Below are 23,542 nucleotides of genomic sequence, written 5' to 3'. Positions count from 1 at the left end.
GTTTTGGAGAATATCTTCTTTATGCAGTATGTCCTGCCTGCTCCTGGCTCTTTTCCTTTGCGCAGGACGGTACGCCATGTGCTGTCTCGCGGTTAGTGGGAGGTGGACGAGTCTGCTTTTCCTCGTTTCCTGTCCAGGCGTTACCCTCTTGAGAGTTTTGCTGCTGTGTTACCTCAGGCTGTGACAGTTGGTTTTTGATGGCTGGCCTTTCCTCTCGGGGTTTGGTCGTTTCTGAGGACGCCCTTCCTGCGGACGCTGTGGATTAGCGTGTTGGAGGGGTGATGAAGCGTTCCTGTGCTGCTTCTGATTTTTCTGTCCAGGCGTCTGCATTTCTATCTTTATGATTCAGTCGCTCATTGTGGATTTTCAGTCCCTATAGGTTCTGCTGTCCGACGGCGAGGATGCCTCGCCTCTTTGTCTCTGTTAGTGGCGGCGGCGGCTGCTTCTGGTGCTTTCCTTGCTGCCCGTCTTCATGTTTCGGATGCGTTCCTGGAAGGCCGACTCTTCCCAGGAATCGGTCCTCCTTCAGTTGCCCGTTGAAGGTTCCAGGGTGTTTGGTCCTCTGCTGGGGGGTATGGTCTAGCATTCTGCTGGGAACCGCAGGCTCGTGTCTCCGGTCCGCCCTCCTTCTCGGGGTCGTGGATTTGGTTATCATCGCGCTTTTGGGCCTCCTGCTCGTGGCGCTTCTCAGCCCTTTCGTGGCTGGGGTCGTGACCGGGGGGCCCCTGGAAGTGCCATGCCCCGGGCCTCTGCCGGTGTTGCCACCCCCGCTTCCTCCTCTTCCCAGTGAGCCTTTGCCGGTCGCCTCCGGTCCTCCCGCGCCCTGTGGTTGTCGATTCCGGTTGCTTGGGTGGTTCAGACTGTTTCAGTTGGTTACCGGCTCGAATTTTCCTCTCCTCCTCCTCCGGGTTTTGTTCGGACTCCCCTGCCCCGTCTTCCTCTGCGCAGTGATGCTTTGTTGGCAGGTGTGCGGCTCCTGTTGGTGTAGGGGCTATTGTGGAGGTTCCTCCTCTGGAGAGGGGCGGGGGTTGCTATTCGATTCTCTTTCTAGTCTCCTTGAAAGACGCTTTGGATCTTCGTCCTGTTTTGGTTCTGATGCGGGTCTTTCGCTTCGTTGTCCTCCGTCCGTTCTGGATGGTGGCGCTCCAGTCCATCCTGCCTCTGGTCCTGCTGGGGGGCTTCCTGGCATCCCTGGATCTGATGGATGCGTATTTCCACGTTCCTGTCCTCCCGGAAGTCCTGAGTTTTCTCAGTTTTCCTGTGGGGTCCCTGCACTGTCAGTTCCGGGTGCTCCTTTTCGGCCCTTTTTCGACGCCCAGGGTGTTCGCCGAGCTCTTGGCCCCTCTGGTGGGTGTCCTTCCTTCCAGGGGTTTGCTGGTGTTTCCATGCCTGGATGACTGGTTGATTGTCTCTCCTTCTTTTTCACGGGCTCTGTCGGATGTGGATCAGGTGTGTCTTCTGCTGGGTTCCTTTGGGTTCCTTCTCACCCGCAGGTTGTCCTCCCTGGTGCCCTCCCTGTCCCTGTGGTTCCTGGGGGCTCTCTTCCGCATGGTCATGGTCATGGTTCTTCTCTCACAGGGACGCCATTTGACTTTGTTTCGTCCCCTCTCCTGGCTTCTGTCCCAGTCCCAGGTGTCTGCCCGTCTCTGGTTGCGGAGTCTGGGGGAGGTGGCGTCCGCTTTGCTTCTCCTTCCTTGGGCCAGGCTGCATCTGTACCCCCTGTTGCATCATGTCCTGTCGCACTGGGATCCTGCCTCCTTGGTCTACGAGAATCTGTTCCCTGTCACTGCGGGGATTCGGGCGGATCTCCAGTGGTGGTTGTCCCCTCTCTCTCTTTCCCGGGGGTTCAGTCTCCTTCCTCCTCAATCTGTGGTCGTTTGTCCACGGATGCTAGTGCTCTGGGGTGGGATGCTGTTCTGGGTGCCTCCACGGCTCAGGGTCGGTGGTCCGGCTTCGTGTCCCTCCAGTCGTCGGGCTGGAAGGTGTTGTGGGCGGTTTGGTTGGTTCGCTCCTCTCCTTCGGGGTCAGGTGGTCTCTGTGCAGAACGACTGTCTGGTGCTTCGTGCTTATGTGACTCACCAGGGGGGCCTGTCGTGCCCTGTCTCTCCTTTCCCGGACGGTAGGCCTGTGGGCCGAGTTGACTCTCTTGTCTCTGACGGCGGTCTCTCTTCCGGGGAAGGAGATTGGGCCTGCGGACTCTTTGGGCCTGGTGTTCCCATCCTCGGTGTCCTTCTGTCTGTCCCCGGATCTGTTCGGTCTGATTGTCCTGCGGTTCGTCCTTCCTTGGCTGAATTTTTTTGCCTCGGTGGTCTCCGCCCTTCTTCCTCGGTTTTGCGGCATCGTTCCCTCTCGAGGGGTCTGCTGTTTGCCTTCCCTCCGTTTGCCTTACTTCCGTGGTTCCTCTGGAAGATTCGTTGGGATCGGGCGGAGGTTCTCCTGGTTGTTCCGGAGTGGTCTCGGCGGTCTTGGTACCCCCTTCTGCTGACCTTTTCTGTTCGCCCTCATTGGAGGTTTCCCCTGTGTCCCTCCCCTCTGAGGGTTCCTCTTCTCGGCCTTGCCTCCCTGTGTCGCCTCCGGCTGGGGGTTTGACACTTGAGAGGTTGCGTTTGCTGGTTCTGGGTTGCTCGGTGGAGGTTGCCCATTGTCTTCAGCTTTCTCGGCGTCCTTCCGCTTTGTCCTCGTATGCCCGTCACTGGTTATCTTTCTCTTCTTGGTGCTTTGGGAAGGGTCTCTCTTCTGGCTCCTGTGAGGCGGTGAGGGTGTTGGACTTCCTGCGGGATGGTTTCCTCCTGGGGCTTGCTGTTTCTTCCCTGCGGGCTCAGTGGGCTGCCATTTTGGCTTTCGGGGTTTCTCTGTTGCCTCTTTCTCCACGTTGGTGGCTCGCCTTCTGCGGAGTTTCTTGCTTCAGCGTCCTGTCTCCCGTTCTCCTGTGCCTCCTTGGGGTCTTCCCCTGGTTCTGCGGGCTTTGGCGGGTCCTCCTTTCGAGCCTTTGGACTCCGTGGCCCTGTAGTTCCTTTCGGCTGCGGTTATTTTCCTGGTGGCCACTCCTTATGGCCGGCGGGTTGATGAGATTGGGGCGCTGATGGCTTCCCCCCCTTCTGGCGCTTTTGCGAGGGTGAGGTGATTCTCCGCCCGAGTCGGTTCTTTCTCCCTCGGGTGGTGTCTTCTTTTCACTGTCAGGAGGATATTGTTCTCCCTGTGTTTTTTCCGGCTCCTGCCTCTCCTGAGGAGGTGCTCCTCCATTCTTTGGATGTGCTGTGGGCTCTCCGCATCTACTTGGCGCGTACGACTGCTTTCAGGACGGTTGATTCCCTCTTTGTCACCTATGGCCTCTCGGGACTGGGGCTTCGTCCTTCTTTGTCCCCTTTGTCTTGGTGGGTCCGGGGTGCTGTGGTTTCCTCTGACGACTCTGCCCACTGTCCTCTGCCTTCCTCTGTTCGGGGTCGGTCGTCCCGGAGCGTGTCGTCCTCCTGGGCCCTGTTCGAGGGGGCCTCCTTGAGGGACGTTTGCAATGCTGCCACGTGGGCTTCTCCCCTTGCTTTTGTTGCCCATTGCATGCTTCAGTTGGGGATGGCGGCCTCTGCTGCCTTTGGGGCTCTTGTCCTTTCTGCGGTGCATGCTGTTTGCAATGTACTGTTTTCTGTGCATTGAATGGACCTGTTTGTTTTCTCAAACCTTTGTGGTCTGTTTTTTTCTGTCAATCACCGTGTGCTTGGGTATGGGCTCACGTATAAGGAATGGGACGGGGAGACAGGACGAGGAGGTATTGCCCGGTTACTCACCGGTAATATCCATTACTCCGAGTCCTGGTCTCCCCGTCCCATTCCTGAGCCCTTCCCTCCCTCCCTGGTTGGGTTTTCTTTGGGTGATTGTCTGTTTCGTTCTGGTTTTCTTTGGTATTCTCAGGATGTTCTATGACGCACTTCCCCCTTTATCCTCACCGGATTGGTGGCGCCATATTGGGGGAAGTGCAAACAGCTCAGCTAGGCTAGGGGTTCTGTGGAGCAGACTAGCTGCTCACGTATAAGGAATGGGACGGGGAGACCAGGACTCGGAGTAATGGATATTACCGGTGAGTAACCAGGCATGCTAGCTGATAGCAGATGGAAGCTGTTGTGTAGCCCAGGGCGCTGCCAGGCATGAAAAAAGTGCATCGGTGAGGGTGATTAGCGCTGAAATAACTGGCACCCTGCTCTGGGTGTCTTGGGTTGCATGGCTTACATCTGGATCTGGCATTTGATATATAGACCCCTGTTGTGCTGTGGGAAGTCTCTGGTGTGGAAGCCCTGACGGCGAGGAATGCCCATAACTGCGCTGGCCCCCCCTGACACAACTACCAGCCACAGTGTACTCCTGTACCAGAGTGGTCTACATAACAAGCTCAGATAGGTGTAGGTGACGACTTTCAGCGGCGCAGGTGGTGAATTGCGCATCAGCAAGCAGACAAAGCGGGGCCTAGAACAGAGGTCTTTCAGAGAGGCGGGGAGGTCGTTGAGTGGCGGACGAAGGTAATGCTAAACTGACAGCATAGGGCGCATCATCTAGACAGACGTCATTGTTGAATGGACCGCCCTGCACTTCTGAGCCTGCACAGATCCTCTTGGTGTAGTTGGATCTTCATCTGATAGATGTATAATCTTAACTCCACAGAGACTTTCTACCTGTGCGCGGTTCTGGGTGGGGTGGCCCTGGGCACGGCTTCTGCGTTGCGGCTCCTGTACGCCTCCACCTCTACACAATATTGGACACAGGACCTTCACTATTGGTAAGACGGATTTGACGCAATTCAAACTCACCTTTGACCAGGCAAGAAAGCAGCCAGATCAAAATGCGGACGACCAATCCTGGTCGCAGGAGACGACGGGGGCAACAGGCGGGATAACGAACGGTGATGTGCAGGCTATGTTCACAACGATCCAAGCGTCCCTGGCAAACATTGATGGGAAGATTGACTCGCTGACATACAGGGTTGACAGGATGTCGGAACACTTAGACAAGCACACAGAAAGACTTGACTTAGCCGAATGCAGAGTATCTGAAGAGGAACATAACCAAGTACAAATAGACATGAAACAGACCAAGATGGAGAAGCGACTAGTGGTGGTGGCCGTCAAAGCAGAAGATTTGGAAGCGAGGTCCCATAGAAACAACATTCGCTCAACTGGAATATCGGAAATGACAAATACGGGACCGATTGAAGTCTACGTGAAAAAATTGCTAGTGACTCTGCTGGGCCGCGACACGTCCTCTGACATATTCATAGTCGAAAGGGCGCATAGGTCCTTGGCGCCAAAACCACCGACTCGCTCAAGACCGCGCCCAATAATAGCGAGGATATTGATTTACAGAGATGGAGTTGCAGTGCTTCGAAAGGCCAGCGTATTGGGTACGCTGAACCACGAAGGGATGGATATCTCTCTTTACTCGGACTTCACGACGCCTGTGCAAGAAGCAAAAGTAAAAGTTCGGAGTGGTGAAAAAAAGCTGAGAGACTCAAACATACCATAATCTATGCTGTATCCAGCCAGGCTTCGCATCACGTTAGATGGTAAAGCATGAATCTACAATGACCCTCAGGAGGTATTGAAGTTTCTACAACAGAAGAGTCAAGCGAATACGAGGAGGAGATCGCCAAGAGGGGAACAGGATGTGCAGTCCACCACATTGGATGTGGAATGATCAACTGATACGAGTACATAAGTCTGTCTCCACGCTGTAGGGTCTGCTCTGTGTGATTATGAGACTTGACGGCGGCGTGCCGCGATGACCGCGCAGCCATGAAGGCCTCTCGAGTTGTAACAGTTGTTGTTGTGCGCTATATGGTAACTGTCTGAACACCGGGTCGCGCTGTGGCAGTTGAAGCTGGAGCTATGACACTGGCGGTCCGACTTTGTTTTTCAGACTGTAATGGTGCTACGAACCAGATACGTTTCCATATGACATTCTGTTTGTTCTATATTTTGGATGTTACATGTATTATGTGCAAACCTGCGCTAAAGTATTGGGTTTTTGATCTCCTGATTTTAGGCTTGTCCTCGAAACAGTGGGACCCACCCAAATAGATGGGTGGAATATTTGATAACTGTAAGTCTAGTGTAGATGTATAGGCGGAATGGGTGTTTACCCATATGGGATCAGCCCCACAAGAAACAGGGCGGCAGCTCTGACCCCTCAGTGTGAACCACACAGATATTAGATGTTTGTTTTGATAGTTTCTGTTCTAGGGGGCTGGGTAGGCCTGGGGGTTATGAAGGGGCAATGTTTTGGGGTGGCTTCGCTGCGAAAGGGCGGGCAGAGTGGGAGGTGGGGAGGTGGGGGTGGACGTAAAGAGAAAATGGTTCAGTCAGCATTACATGAATATTTTACAACTGCTCTACATCACTGCACAACACCTCATGAGGTGAAGGTCACATACTATGAAGGGTACAGGAAGGGCTGACAGACGCCCAGTTACTTGCGCATTGACATTCATGACGTGGTATGTCCGCGGCCTTCAGAACCCGCAGAAGATGCGCAGAGTACTGGCGTGTTTAAACATAGGGTGGATGTCGCCTGCTTACAAGAGACCCACCTCGCACCTCACACGGACACCAGAGTGGGCACGAGATGGGCGACATATCTGGCGGCTTCCTCGTTCTCTACGTATGGTAAGAGTGTGCCGGTACTGGTGAAGCGTGGGACCCCCTTCCAGCACCTGGCCACCATTACAGACGACCAAGGTAGATTCGCCATTGTACACTGTAATTTTGGAGGCACGACGCTGACCTTGATGACGTCCTGTTGCCCTAAAACTGACGACCCCAGTTTTTTTACAAGCATATGGTCCAAACTTGGGGAACTGCCCGATGCAACAGTTATCTGGGAGGAGATTTCAACACGTGTCTAGACCCGGCTCTGGACAGATCCACAGGTAATAAAAGGTATTGCAAGCAAGCTGCTAAAGCCTTGCGAGATGGCATGGACGCCTGGGGTATGAAGGATATATGGCGCATGAGACATGCGGACCGTAAGGAGGGCACCTGCACGTCCACAACACATAATACATGGTCTAGGATTGACTATTGGCTTCTCACACAGGACGCATGCATGTGGACAAAAGACGTTACACACTTACCCAAGACACTGTCTGATCACTCGCCCGTCCGCCTCACGTTGGATGTTCCTACACATGTAGTGCTCTTTTAGACCCAATATTCCGTAGAAAGCTACAACAAGCAATAACCGACTATTTTGACTTTAATTCAGGTTCGGAAGACAGCGCGGGCACACTGTGGGAGGCATTTAAGGTCACAATACGGGGACACTCCATCAATAAACATGCTGGTATATTGAAGGGGCACAACACCAACTGGTCATGATTGAAAGGGACATTGGGAGGCTAGAGGAAGAACATAGGACTCAAAGCCTGACACTGCTAGCCAAAAGTAGGGAAAAGATGAACGATTACCTGAAATATGCCGCAGATGAAGTTAAATATAAATCACGCAGATTTACAGCATGTAGATACGGGGAGGGAGGCAGGCCAGGCCGCGCCTTGTCCGGTAAAATAAAACCTACCCCAACTGCGTCTTATATTGCGCAGAAGACCGATGATGATAACCACGTTTTATATGACAGCTCATCTATATTAGATCATTTGACGTAATACTATAGTGAACTGTGTGGCACGAAAACCAAGACCACGTCACCAGAAATAACTCAGTATTTACAGGATATTGCGGTAGTTTGGCTATCCGACACGCACCGCAAATTCCTAAGCCATCATATTACTAAGGACGAAATAGAGGACACCATATGCTCCCTCCCAAATAATAAAGCTCCTGGTTTGGATGGACTTCCCGGAGAGTTCTACAAGACATATAGCGAGATACTTATAACTCACCTCGCTGAAATGTATGAAAAAGCATACGAAGAGGGCAGACTACCCGCTTCGCTAAGAGAAGCGCTCTTGATAGCGCTCCCCAAACCAGATAAAGATCATACCAAATGTGACTCATATAGGCCCATATCCTTGATCAACATTGATGCAAAGATCTTAGCGAAAATAGTTGCAACCAGAATACAACTACTAGAGGAACGGCTGGTGTTGCCGGACCAGGCGGGTTTTGTACCCAATAGATTCACTACTCACAACCTCCGTACCATCTTTGCTCTGTATCACCACTTAGACCCTGAGGTGCCAGCAGCGGCGGCCCTATTAGATGCAGCGAAAGCCTTTGATTCCGAGGAGTGGGTGTATATGATCGCAGTTCTTCGCCGTATAGGATTTCCGGAGGGCTTTCTGAAGTGGATAATATTATTATACCAAGGTCCCAGTGCTAGAGTCAGAATTAACGGACAAACATCTGATCCTATACGTATAAGTAGAGGAACGCGCAATGGTTGCCCACTCTCACCTATCTTGTTCACGTTGGTATTAGAACCTCTGGCCTGCAAGATTAGACAATTGCACCCAGAGGCGGCGCTGCAATTCCACCTCCGACCCCTTCATATCTCCCTTTATGCGGATGACCTGGTGCTATTCACAAGGCACCCGGACTCACACTTGAATACATTGATAAGGAAATATGTCTGGTTTGCGGATCAACTGGGATAAGTCTGTGGTTATACCTCTTACGCTGGCTACTGCATGCCCGAATCTGGATTATCCTCTGACTTGGTGTGCAGATCCGGTAAAATGCCTCGGCATTTGGATACATAGAGACCCGGAATTGGTGGTAAGAGAAAATTACGGAAGAACAATATCCAAACTGGATGAGCAAATAGATAGATGGATAAGGCTGCCTCTCTCACTTGCGGACCGTATAGCTTTATAGAAAATGATTGTCCTGCCGAAATTGCTGTATTTGTTTAGTAATATCCCAATCTGGTTAACACAGACACTGTTTGCGAAACTGATAATGGCAATGCAGAAATTAACATGGGCTGGAAAACAGGCGAGGATAAGCTGGAATATACTGACACATGCTTTTATCCCCGATGTGGCGGTGGAAAGGGACAGTGTAGACCCAACACCCCGTACAGCATATATATCAGATCCTGACTCCTTCACCCACTCTGACAAGATAACGCCAGTTCAATGCACCTCGAGGGCATGGCACACGCTGGCGCGCAGAGCCGAGAAATTTACTGTTTATGCGCCAGCACTACCACTCGCGCATCATCCGAAATTGACAATTACACAGGAGAATGGCATGCTCCAACTTTTGCGGGATATGAAATTAACCACCACAGCAGATATATTCCCACATGTTAGCTTTATTGGGAGGGAAGATCCCTCGTTGAGCACACACCAAACACCAATGAAACGGTTTGCCCACATGCGATTGCAGGCAGCGATAAAGGAACTATTTACCACATACCCGGATGAACCACCTAAACTACAAGCTCTGCCGGCTTTGAATGCACCGGACCGCCGGAAACTGATCACACGATTTTATAACACATCCCAACTGGAGCAGAGGGACACAGTGAATAGATCATTACATAAATGGGAACACACACTAGGGGACAATATTAGTGAACAGAACCGGGATTATAGTTGTATGCAGCTGCAGCTCATGACACCGAACTGTAAACTACGCATAGTACACTTTAAATTCCTACACCAATTTTACTACACAGCAACTCAATTACATAAATATGGCCGAGCACTTTGCCAGGGCCGGTTTTCGTTCCCAGTCTGGCCCTGTAGATGATGATGATGTAGCGATTCCCCCCACGACAATGAGGAACAAATAATGTTAACTTTTATGCTATTGACTACGTGATGTAATAATACGATGTAACAAAATATGCAAAATGGTGAACAATGCTATGGTTTTTTTTTTTTTTTTTTTTCCTTGATGCTGACTGAATTTAAACAAAATAAAAAATAAAAAATGAACACAACCTGCTTCAGTTCAGGAAGCATCTAAAAACATGCTTCTATTAATGTTCTTCCTCCAATGACTGCCGTCTAGTGTATTTAGCGCCTAAATACCTAGGGTCTTGTCGCGCTTTATAAATATTTCATTTCATACACAGCTTTGCCAAGCGCTTCATTAAGCGCTTCAGTGTAGATATCCAGGCAACACGGGAAGCCGTAGTAGCACAAACGGTGCTAAAGCATTTGCTCGCTGCTACTCACTTTTCACGCACATCACCTTATGTGAGATACAGCTGCACAGTTGATGCACAGCAGGTGAATCTAGGCTACCTTCATGCTGCCGAAGAAAAAGTGACTTACCTGTAACTGTAGTTTTGCACTTGTGAGTAGTGCGCATAAACGAAGTGAGGTCAAATTACATTCAAAAAGGGGTTTCCTGCCCCAGACACTAGAGTGTGAATTAATGCATTGTATGCCAATTTAGAATTGCTACAAGAGATAATAACCTGCAATATGTGTTATAAAGTTTGACGAGGAAGGCATGCAACTGTGTGAAAGTGGGGTAATTCTGGCAGGATTTAAGTTGCAGGATTTAAGTTGCAGGATATTACATAGAATATTCAAGGAAAGGTTGAGCTTGAGTCCTAGGCATTTAATCATTTCATTGAAGAAATTCATTTGATAATCGGGGCAATAGTTGTAGTGGGGATGTCAGAGGTTGGTCTTTTACATACTTTGTCTAGCGTGGTCCCTTTGACGTATTAGAGGGAGATGCCAGAAACAAGTGAGTGATTATATATGTATAATGCTTTAAAGGTTTATCGCTCCGATTGTTTGCTGCTTTATTCCCCTTGACCCTTGGTTTGTGTCTTCTAAAACGCCTTAACTAAAACTAAAAACACACATTTAATATCGTGGTTTGTAGGCATAATTATATATTCAAAAACATTTAAAGTTATGTGTAACTCTATTCAGTATATCGCTACTAATATTTCCTGAGGGGTAAGTGTTGGCAGCAGTCAATTTGTTCTTCCTAGCTGTCAGCCATTTCCTTATTTTCTCTAATGTACTGAAATTATTTACCAGGTAGGTATGTTCAAAGCGAACTAAGACATGTAATAGCCTATGTGTCAGACTAGGGGCAAACATGCTGCAGGTAACATAGCTACTTATGCAACCCTCTGTAAGCCTCAAAACAATTTTCAAGGCCAAAGTAAGCCTTTCTGTGAAGTAGCTGCAGGCGTGACTTTAGTTAAGCCATGATTAACTCATTGGAACCAGATTCTCTAATCCTCCTTTTTAAAATTTCAATATATTATTTCCCTGTGCTCCACATTACCAGTTTCCCCTGTGATATGGGTCTTTCAGCAGAGCAGCAAATAGTTGTTCTTGGATGTTTTTCAAACAAACTTGTGTGTCTTAGTTGGGCAATTTATTTCTGCATTATAAGCTCCCTTGTAAACATAATCTTAAATGTTACTGCTTCTCATTTTTTTTATACAAGATATCCAAGTGAATGGCTAAAATAAATGTGATTTTTACTTCTAGGTCGCTTTTCACATTGAACCATACAAAGATCGAGATGACCGTAATTTACACAGCAACATCAAATATATCATTGACACGTACGTTTTTTCACATTTGTTTAAATATTGGATGTTTTTACAGTATTAAATGTTATGAAATGGTTACGGAGCTACTGATGACCAATGAATACCTAGATCCATCTAGTCCCCAGGTTCCATTGTCTCGCCCAGACATAATTCAATGCTCCCTGAACACTTGCATGGTGCTGGCTCCAAATATTCACCACTCTTTATGGAAAGAACTTGATCATATTCTATGATCACCTTGCTTCTCTACAAAGCCTTACTTCTTAACCTTTTGTTTTAGGGCCGCAACTTCACGAAGTATGCTTGATCACTCAACTGCATTTGTATTACTTAGTTTTTAGGTCGAGCCTTGAAGACCTGTTGTATCCTTTTCTATGAGCTATGGCACACCCACCAATTGCCATTGGCTGTGATCTGGGTCATTTACAAATGCTGGCTTGTTATTTGTACATTTGTTTAAATGTCCCCCCTTTGTGGACTTAGCTCCCTTGCAGGCGATTTCTCTAGGAGAATGTTTTGTTTGCTCATCACACTACAGCCTGTGATGGCCCCTCCTCTCTTTATATTTTCTATTTTGCTTTTACTTCAGGTTCATAACAGATCTTCACTCATGCGATTGTGGCTACTGCTGTGTGTTCCACTGAGCCGAAAAATAAAACCTTACTAAGTGTCAACGATGGCAAAGTGTAATGATTGGTGAAGTCAGTGCCTCTATTGCCAGGAGTGTTTAGTGTTTCTCAAAACAGTTTTAGATTGCACCAACAAAAACCTATAACTTCATCTTCGAATCACTTCAAAACAAAATACTACCATGACTTTGTTGAAGTTAGGTGATGAGTATACTAAAACAAGAGAAAGGCAAGAAATATATCCCAAAGGAGAGCACAGGCTGCACAATCCAACACCCTGGGGTTTGGAAATAGTGCCCCCCGACTTCGAGTGCACATGTTTTAGAGCAGCACTGGGCATCGTTTTGTCGCTATCGTGGTGCATCAAGTCTGCCTGTGGCCTCTCAGTGGCACAAGATTAGGGGAAGGCGATCTAGCCCAAGCGGATAGGGTGGGGTCAGTCGATGGAAACCTGGGACAGAGCAACGGTACATCGGATTAGGAGGGACTGTTCCACCAAAACCACTTTAATGGGTCTCTAGATGGGTAACCGTGTAAACCACGGGTAACAATGGGTTGTCTAATGCCCACTTACAAGAAGTGTCCACGGCTCCTAGCTTTGAATCAGGACTCCCTGCCACAAGATCATGCCTCTCAGCTATAGGAAGTGCTTGAACTGGAATTAATTAAGTGCAAATATTCCCATACCAGCGTACCTGACTGAAACCGACAATCAGCAGTACTCTTCCATTTACAAAGAAAGTATTGCTCCAAAGCAGAGAAGTGCAGTTACTCTTCCTTGAAAATTAAAGAACTGAAGGTTCTTAGTACTTGAGAGTACCTGCCCTTTTAAAGCAAAGGCTACAAGTATTATATGGTGGTTGATACAGTAGAGTTATCAGGCTCCCTACCATGATCTAGTCATGCGAGTCTCAGACACTCTATTGAGGCATCTATCTTACTGTACTTCACCCTCCGGCGTCTCGGGGTCTTTTTCCCCCCACCACAGTTGTGGACTCAGGCTTTCGATACTGCAACCACAGGTGCTCATTTGTCTTTGGAACCCAGTCACAGGTGCCCCAGGGTTTTTAACACCCCCTCCCTCCAAGATAGTTCCCAGTGCGAGCTACGTTTGTCCACCCTCGAATTGCCTCACCGACTCACTGGGGAAGCAGGTGTGCAGCAATGGTGTGAATACACGCTCCTAATCTGACTCTGGTCAAAGGTGCATCGCTCACCCAATGTATGTTACCGTGATCCGTGGCTGATCCCGTCCCAGTTCCGCTCTTCATTCTCCGGCGGCTCACAGCCAGGATTTCAAGTCCGGCACTGCAGCTCACAGGCAAACTCCGAACTTCATTGATCGATAAGCACAAGAGTTGTTTCATTCAATATACACTAAGAATGACTAACACCTGCGCCCAAAGCAATTCCTTTAACTTTGGGGTCCTGATATTTTCAGGATTGTAATACTTGTAGGAGTGTGAATATTAGGTAACCTGTTACTGTAACTGACAGCAGCAATGGGCAGTGCAGGCTCATGTAGCCTACTGACTAGAGCCCTGTCACTTATTATTATTATTATTATTATTATTATTATAATATTTTTTTTTTTAACAAACTAAGCACTGCAAAGAACCTTCATACTTTTTCAGAGGGGGGTGTACGAGTTCCAGTATGTGAGTGGAAAATGGCTAACAAGCGCCTGTTTCTCACTCAAAGCGTGCATTCCTGTTTTATGGATGCAGCCTAGTTCAGCTGTCTATTTATGCATACCTGATGAAAACACCCCACTCTCTTTAATGTACACGCTACTTTCATTCAGTAGCCTGGCCCGTCTTCTGAAAACAGAGCTTTGTTTGTTTGGGATCGCCGTACACGTAGTTCGGACATGAAACATAAACAGAGCACACCTCATTTTCATTTCACAGAACTGTCTGTTACTCGGATTGTTGTGGCGTGGGTTGCTTGGTCCTACCTGAAACTAGAAGAATATAGCAAAGCAATGCTTCATCAGCTCTGCGTTACACAGTACACAGCGTAAGGTCCATGGCGGGTATATGGGCTATGGTTGCATCACAGGTGATTTTTACACCATTTGTTTCATTTTTACAAATTATTAATGCGTGTAGTGTCTCGCAGTCTAACGTGTATGACAATATGAAAGTGTGCTTTAGTCGAAAACCAGTATGCACCATCACCCACTTAATTTGTGGAGTGTGTATAAGATCTTTGAAAATACAGGCTTAAATCACGTGTGCAACTCTTTTTTTCCACCGAGCACTGGTTGGACAATGAGCGATCCTAGCCTTAACTGCCCGTGGCATGCACTGTTGTTGTTTTGTTGCCCTGCTGGTGGTGCATGAGGTTTACAGGCTGGCTTTCCTCTCCTGTTGCTGCTGTACGGGTTCTCAGTGCACTGCATATCAGTTAAGTTATTGATTCTCAAGCAGTGACAGTGTAGTTGTATAAGCAGCGCATTTAGAACTGCTCACTGTATTTTCACTGTTCCCCTGTGTCTCATCTTTGCTTCGAACATGGCTCCCGGGCTACAGCTGCTCGTCGCCTCAGTGGCCCAGGAGATCACGGTGCTGCAAGACCCCTTGAGATGCTTTGTGCACTGGGAGTTGGAGTCGCAGGGGTATGGATGTTTTGGGACAAGGGTGAGTAGCCCATTTTCCCCCGGCAGTGTTAGTGCTTCCACTGTTAGGAGTTTGCATCCCTTTATGTATTTTGTGACCCTTGCAGTAGATGTAGTACTCGGGATACTGTGCTGCATGGCTAAATGCTTACAAGGTCCCAAAGGCAAGACCAATTGGCTATGCCAATGGTTGTTTTTAGATCTCGCCTTCGCAGCACGCAGGCGCTGCTAAGGCAAATGACCTTTTGCCGTCGCTTTGACTTTTCAGCTAAGCACATGCACGCGTTCCATTGCCTTCAGTGGCAATGCGTGCACGTCAGGAGATTCACGTGCGGAAGCGCGCGGCCCATCTGGTCGCAATTATCGCTCACGCGAGCGAATCGCGCCCGCACCCCTCCCCCTGCCGCGCGAGGCCCTCATGTTTGCTGCTTGTTTTTTAATTTTTTTTTATTGAGCCCCGCGGCCCTCCCGCCTTCCTTCACGGTCCAATTACACTAATTTTACTGACCTTGCAGAATTGAAAAGTCAGGTTGGCCTTTCCAGAATTAGCATCTGCAAGCTATATACAGATAATCCAATAGCAATATATTATTTGATCTTTGCAAACGGTTAGCAGAAATTGATTCATTTCCTTTTGTATAATTATGCAAAATTTCCCAAAAATTATGGTAAATTACATGAAATGCAAGTCTGGCACTTTGCGCATTATTTTAGTACACAATGAATTGTCAAGTCCATTTTGGAAGTGAAGACCCAATTCACACTAAAAATATAGTACGAAAAGCATAATTGCCACAAACAAGAGCTGCTTGCATCTATCCTGTTTGCATTGTTCCTTGCTCCTGCGCTAGGATTTTTACACGTGCCACCTCGATTTACAACAAGCAGCTTAATAACGGGTTTTACAGATTTTTGCATATAAAGAATATTGCTGGAAATTATACACATTAAGCCGGCGTGGTTTAAATCTGTCCTGGGCCTTGTTTTTATCACAGCTAGCCCACTGAGCACTGCGGAAAGGCACAATCCATCCAGGAGCTTGGTATGTCTCGCAGAGTGAAGAGCTCGAACGGGTCGCAAGGACGGCCTGTTCACACCCGAGCGGAATGGAAGAGGTGGGCCACCAATCATTTCACGTATTTTGGAAGTTAAAGATGACAGGTGAAGGCATAAACATTTAGCCCCTTTTTGCCTGTTTTGTCTGCAAGTCTCGCTGGTTCTTTCAAGTGGGGAGTAGCATACGAGCTCTGTCATTAGAGTCCGCTACGTACTGGGCGCATGCCTTTCCTGCCAAGTACACCTTTCTACGGCAATAACCGCTTTCCGTTTCCGGTGTGTATTGAACCCCATGGTCTCGAACAGCTTCTAAACAACACCTTTGCTTCTGACTGGGCCCATCATATGGTGTGGACTGCTGTGAAAGGTAGGGGGACCAGATGTTCCGGATTTGCCAGGACAGCCCCTGTTTTTGGACGTGGTGTATGCATGACCCAGTTTTAAGAGGGTTGTCAGGTGAGCAAGAGCTCTAGCTACCATCGAAAAAATGCTGCTCATGGATGACCCTCGCTTGCAATGACGCTTGATAAAGGGCGCTTGAAAGGAAGGTCTTTTCAAAAATAACCGTTCCATTTATTCAGCTTCATCCAGAGGGAAAGGGGTCGCTGCTGAGCTTGACATGTAACATACCACACTGCATGTGTTAACGTGCCTTAGGTATGTGGAATATAGCATTTTAAAAGCAAATGCAAAAACGTGCGCATGTGACCTGCAAATCAGCAATGACGATAAAAAAGAGAACTAGGAGCCTGCACGGAGCAGTTGTGGTCAGTTGGCACCACCATGTGAGAGGTTCCCATTGCCAAGTATCACAATCCTAATCCATTCTTGACTCAGCCGTTGCCATGCTTTTAGGCTGTATAAGGAAATGATCAGAACATTTGCATGTAATGTCCTCTGTAATTATCACCACTCTGCCTGTCTAATGTTGTGCAATAGGTAGCCCTATTATTCAAAAAGTTGTATACATGTCACACTGTCTCTAGTTTTTAGTTCTCGCCTACCCATCGCGCATGTGCTGCATAGGAGACCTTTAGCTGTTGTACAGCTTTTTTTTCCCAGCACATACTCGTGGCGGCTTACAGCTTGTGGGAGTGCGCTGCGGCGCGCCACAAGCACGAGTGGGTGCTTGGAAAAAAAGCTAACAGCAGCTGCTTAGCGCACGCGTGCACTCCCCCCACCCCTCTCACTTGTTTTCTCTGTTGTTAATGCCACTCTCTCTCTCTCTAGATCCCCTCTGTAAATTTTCCCATATATAGATCTCTCCAGTAGTAACTCTTCGCTCTTGTGATTGGCCCTTTCTATATGTCCCTCTTTCTATTGACTCCTTATTGTCACTATCTTTTTCTCTTGTGTCATTGCCCCTCTGTCTCTCCAGCAATTACACCGCTTGCAAACTCACACTGATCGCCGGCACCTCATCCTGTTGTTGTTCCCTCTCTCTAATGTTACTGCCTACTGTTCGTTCGGTTACTGTACCCACTTGTTTTTCTATCACTGGACCTGATTTTCCAGTTACTCTACAGTTACTGCACACCCTGTTTTTCCTGTTGCTACCCCCTGTTCTGTCCCCTACTTTCTCTTGTCACTGCCTCTCTTTCTGTTTTGTCACTTCCCTCCCCTCTTATACAACTGGTCCCCATTTTTCTATTGATACTGCCGCTTTCTTCTTAGGAACTTTAGCCTGAAGCTTTCCATCTGCCTCGCTGCAGCAATGACGCATATTCTTAATTCTTTTTTTGGCCACACTCTGTTTAAAATTTATTTTTTATTTTTATTATAATCTCAAACAAAACAAGGCAAAAAACATGTAGGAAGCCTTCCTTTTCTTTCACATGGCCACGGCTATCATTTAAGCTTTGGGTTTACTGTGACTGTTTTCACATCACTTTTTGATGGCGTACTCTCTGGTTTTTGTGGGTTTGTTTGAATCATTCCATCGGTGGTTGGCTTTTTCCTTTTAACGCAGTTTGTAAAAAAAAAAATGAATTAACAGCCTTATTAATTCTATTTTGGTCGCACTCTGTTTCTTTTTAATTTAATTTTGTAATTTATTTATTTTTTTTAAATATTTTTATTAACAATTTTCACATCACATTTTACCCCCCGCACCAGGGAATATCCTTTAACAATAGGTATATTTATACATTTTACAACAAAAATATATTTAGGGAAAAAACAACCAAAAAATACCCAGCATAAGATGAAATTCAATATAATAGAATCAATAAAACACAATTAATAAAGAAAAGAGGTTAAGGGCACTGTAACTAAAGGGCAACAAGGAACGAGAACAGAAATCGTCAAGAACGGGAAGGCAGAGAAAAAAAAAACCACCAAAAAGGCAAAAAACTGGAAACATGAGTACAATCGTGAGTACAAATTGACCCCTCTAGTTGTTCACCCCCCTAGACATTTGCCATCCTACTTTTCCACTCTGCGATAGGCTTCCACAGCTGTAAACCAAGTACTCTACCCTTTTTCCCCCTTCTGGCGTAGATAGCTCTCTCTAGGTTATGGATGCACAATAACCTAGCCAGCCAGTGCTGAAACGGTGGAGGTGTCTTATCCTTCCATGCAGTCGCTATACATAGGCGTAAAACTGCCATAGCTATAAATATAAAGCCCTCATTTAGATATTGCAAATTACTCCCTTCTACTCCTAATAGTATTATTTCTGGTGTCAGCTTCAGTTTATATGCCAATGATTTATCGAAGAATGACTCAATACTTTCTATCAGTGAAGAAAGGTTTGGACATCCCGCAAACATGTGCAGTACATCTGCCTCCGTGCTGTCGCATCTTGGGCATCTAATCCCCTGTGTGCCTCCCCACTGGGCGATTCTAGCTGGGGTGTAATACAACTTGTATATCGTCTTGTAATGTTGTACCTGCAGCGCCGCTGAGCAGAGAGTTTCTCTTCCTAACTTTAATGATTTTAAGAATACTCCCTCTGATACTCCTAGAGCTTCCCTCCATTTAGTCTCATATCTCTCCAGGTCATCCCCTCGATGCTCTATAAGTTCTGCATATAATCTTTTAATTGTACAAAATTCTGCCCTCTCAATCATCTGCAGAATCGAATTTCTTTTAAAGCCCATCGTTCCCCCCGTTTATTACCTAGGAAGCTTCTTATTTGCAAATATTTAAAAAAAACTCCTACTGCTGACCCCAAACTCCTGCTGGATTTCTGTAAATTGCCGTATCCCTGATTCACCTATTAAGTCCCCCAGATTTTTAATTCCTGTCTAAGCCCATTCCCTAAATATAGTATCGGCGAATATTTCAGGTGGCAGCGTAGGATCCTCTATTATTCTAGTATATGCATGAAACCTTCCTAAGCCAAAACTTTTCTTAAACGATTTCCATATTTTGTCTGCCGCTTCTAGTGTCTTAAACCTGGTTCGTTTGAAATAACTTGGCTCCGAAAATCTAAGTAGGGCATTATTTGTCTCGTCACCGAGAATTATCCCGTACACCTCTGACGACCCTGTAGGGTATTCAGTTTCCCTCTCAGCTCCTCCCAGCAAACCAGTCATTTGTTGTATTGCTGCCGCCCAATAGTACATTTTAAGATCTGGTAGTGCCCATCCCCCCCGTCCCGCGGCAATGACATATATTTCAGGGCTCTTCTTGTCTTCCCCTGAGACCACACAAATCGATTTACCATGTTCTCCACCTTTTTAAACCAAATCATACTAAAAAACAGCGGAATAGTTCTAAATAAATACAAAAATTTCGGCAACAGATTCATTTTTATGTAGTTTACTCTGCCTAATATGGACATATGTAAATTATTTACCCTCTCCAAGTCCTTTTTTGCTTTCGTAATAATAGGCTCAATGTTAATTTCTACCAATTTTTCTAGCTCTGCCGTAATCTTAATACCCAAGTACACCCCCTCACCAACCACCCGTGCATCTGTACATATTGTGTAGGTGTTCTTTATAATTTGTGACTTACTTTTATTCAGAGCATACCCAGCTATTCGACCAAACCGATCTGCCTCCTGTTCTATTTCTCTTATTGCATCTATTGGGCTAGGTGTAATAACCGCAATATCATCTGCATATGCTAGAACTTTAATATCTCCTATCCTGGTAGTTAGTGGAGTAATTTGCGCATTCTGCTCAAATCTTTGTATCAAGGGGTCAATGTACATAGCAAACAATAGGGGTGAGCATGGGCATCCTTGCCGTGTACCCCTAGAAATAGCCAGAGGTCTAGTGCGGCTTGAGTTTACCCTAACACAAGCAGTGGGATTTGTATAGAGTGATTGTATAACTCTTATGAATGCTTCCCCTATTCCCCCTCTTCTCAAAACTGCCCACAGATACTCCCAGGCCACCCTGTCAAAGGCCTTTTCTGCATCCAATAATATGGTTGCCATAGGGTTACCCTCTACTTCCTGAGCATCAAAGAGTGTTATCATCTTCCTGATATGTAATGTGGTTCCCCTTTGTGGTATAAAGCCATGTTGATTAGAGCTAACCAATTGAGTTATTATTTTAGCGAATCTGGTTGCCTGTATTTTCGAAAATATTTTAGTATCTGCGTTAATTAGTGTTATGGGGCGGTACGACCCTGGTTCTGTTGCGTCCTTCCCTTTTTTAAGTATAACTACGATATCCGCCCCAGCCCAGCTTGCCGGAATCGCCTGCCCTTGCTGCACCCCCCTAAATGTTCTTGCTAGGTCCTTAAATATGGAGGACAGGAATATCCTATAAAACTCTCCTGGTATCAGGTCTGGGCCAGCTGCTTTCCCCTTAGGTAACCCCAGTATGGCCTCATTAATCTCTTCATCCCTCAAATCGGCATCCAGAAAATCTCTATCCTCGCTATTCAATACTTTACCCGGAATATTTTGTAAATAATCCGCAATCTCCCTCTTATCTCGAGTTTGCTCTTCTTTGTATAGTTTACTATAATACTCCCTAAATACCTCTGTTATCCCCCTCTCATCCGTGACCAGCCGCCCCGTATTATCTTTTATTTCCTTTATCTCACCCTTGGCTATCCTTTGTCTTGTACGTGCTGCTAAAGTACATCCTATCTTTTCACTGAATTCATAGCAGCTTTCCCTCTGTGTGTCATAAATCCTGGCAGCTTTAATTGCCACCCCTTCTAAAGCCTCTGCCCGTGCTATCGTTAATTCCAATACACGCTCGTTATACTCCTGCTGATCTACTATGGCCTGCTCCAATCTCGCCTCAGCTAATCTCAAAGCATTATTTAACCGTTCACTCTCTGTTTTCTCCTTCTTTTGTTTAGCGATAGAGTAGCTGAGTGTCTCACCTCTTACCCCTGCCTTGAATGTGTCCCAATCATTCCCAATGGTGGTACTCCCCCTATTGAACTCCCAAAACTCCTTAATCCATAAATGCATGCGTGTAATGTATTCCTCATCCTTCAGCAGTCCCCTTTCAAATGTCCAAGATCCTTTCACCCTCTTGAACCCAATTCCTTCTATTGTTAACTTCAGGGGATTATGATCCGACAATAACCTTTGCATCCTATCTATCGTTGAAGCTGTTCCAAGTACCCTAGAAACAAAAAAGTAATCTAATCGAACACATTTCCGATGTGGAGCCGAAAAGAATGTATAGCCCGGGTCTAATGGCTTCTGGGCCCCCCACACATCCATCAATGCATTGTTCCTGACTAGGCTCTTTATTGCCCTACAGACCCTCTTTTTCCTCCCGTAATATTGTCCCACAGAGTCTAACCCCAGTCCCCTGGCCCCATCAATGTTAAAATCTCCTGCCAGGATTGCATTTGGCGCCCATACTGATAATTCGATATCTAAAAAGTCAAACACCTCTGGATCGTCCTCTGTTGACCCGTATATAGAACCTATAGTGACCCAAACCTCCCCTATGTAACATTCAATCAAGGCACATCTCCCCCACTGATCCTCAAATTTCTTCCTTGTTCTTATATTTAAATGTTTTGTCAATATAGCAACCCCTCTAATTCTAGCCCCCTGTTTAGAGTTGGCTAACACCCTAAAACCCATCTGTTCCAGCAAGAAAGATCTATTCCCTTCCACGTGTGTTTCTTGTAAACAAAAAAAATCCGCCCGGTGTTTTTCAAAAATAAACCTACCCGCTGCCTTTTTATTCTATCATTCAGTCCACATACATTCATAGTCACGATTTTGATATTTGTACTCATTGAAAAAAGTTTTTTTTTAACCCTTCTAGTATACTTCCATTCAGATCATTTAGCCCAGCCCTTATGCTTTTATGTCTACTCCATTCGTGTTTTTGTTGCCTCTCTTCATTATTGTTATTAATTTCTTTTCTTTCCCCTGTATATTGTAATCTTGTCTTTCTTCTTCCCCTCTTCCAACCTATACAGTCCTCCCTGTCTCCCCCCCTCTGGTGCACCCCCCCCTCCCTTGTCCGCCCACCCCCCCTGACCACAGGCAACTAGGTCAATCCTGACCTACGTATGACTGGTTCCCAACCCCCTTGAGTGCTGCTGTACCCCCCCCCCCCCCCTCCCTACTTGTATTCTCCCACAATATATGCAGATACAAACATCAAAACAAAAAAAAAAATATATGAAAAAAGGAGAACCCCTCCTTATTCGTAAATGCCCCATCAACTCTAATCCTCCTATGCATATACATAGTGCTATAATCCTTCATTCTCGTTAAGCACTCTTCTGGCTCGTCCTTATACAAACAATATCACCTAGTTTCATATATATTTAGTATATATTGTCTATTTCCTTCTATTTTCTCTTAGTTCAGTCAAGAAGCTTTGCGCTTTGATTTCCGAAAAGAACATCCTTGTCCGCCCATCTAGTATTACCTTCAGCCTTGCAGGGAACAGGAGGTAGGCCTCACAACCAGCTTTTAGAAATGGGTCTATCATCTGCCGTAATCTCCACCTTCTTTCTACCGTGGCATGGCAAAAATCTGGTCGGGCAAAGAAAGAATTTCCTTTAAAAGTCCGTCGATCTTGTGGTCTGGCACTGTCCATAATCTCCTGTCTGGCCAGGAAGTTACCAATGTATATAAGAATAGCTCTCGGTCTTTCGTTCTGTGCACCATATGATTTCTTAATTGTCAAAGGGAATCTGTGGGCCCGTTGTACCTCAACGTCCCAATTCCAGGTGGTGATCTCCGGGAATGATTCTCTTAGTAAAGTAACCACAAAAGCCCTAGGATTCTGTTCCTCAGCCCCCTCCGGAATCCCAAGCAGCCTTATATTATTCCTCCTCTGCCTGTTTTCTGCATCCTCTGCCTTCCATTGTAAGTCCTCATTAAATTTTTCCTGCGCTGTCTTGAACTCCTTCCACTGAGATACTTCATCCTCCAATTGACCTGTTCTCTCCTCTACTTCTGTCATTCGGCCAGCCATCTCGGCATACATCTTATTCACTTTGCTCAAAGACCCCTCAATTTTTTTACTTGCACGTCGCGCTCTCTTAGCTTCATCTCTCACTTCTCCCTGCATTTGCCTGAGAGTAGCATACAACATCTCCATTGTGGGGCCCTGTCCTTGTGATTGTGATTGTGGACCCGAGGGGCCATTATATCTGGGCCTACTCTCTCCTTCGTCTTGATATGTTTTCGAGGTAGCTGAGTGGTCCCAAACCAGATTGCTAGGCCTCTCGATATGCCTATTGCTGCCCCTGCTTTGCATTTTCCTAGTGTTCTGTCGTTTCTTTTTTACCACCGTCTGCCTCTGCACACTGTCGTCCAGCGATGAATGGGTCTCTCCAGTCTCAGGCTCTATATCCGTGT

General features: G+C 46.6%; 1 protein-coding gene across 1 annotated transcript in view; it reads left to right on the top strand.

Moving 5' to 3' along the window:
- MANEA (mannosidase endo-alpha) overlaps positions 1–23,542 on the top strand; it is a 300,577-nt gene that overhangs the window by 214,792 nt on the left and 62,243 nt on the right. Inside the window, exon 4 of the mRNA XM_078648240.1 lies at positions 11,417–11,493. Within this exon, the coding sequence (XP_078504366.1) occupies positions 11,417–11,493 (77 nt within the window). The remainder of the gene's footprint in view (positions 1–11,416; positions 11,494–23,542) is intronic.

This window comes from Lissotriton helveticus, chromosome 6, assembly GCF_964261635.1.
Source record: "Lissotriton helveticus chromosome 6, aLisHel1.1, whole genome shotgun sequence".
NCBI lineage: Eukaryota > Metazoa > Chordata > Amphibia > Caudata > Salamandridae > Lissotriton > Lissotriton helveticus.
This window is presented reverse-complemented; position numbering and strand designations above follow the sequence as displayed.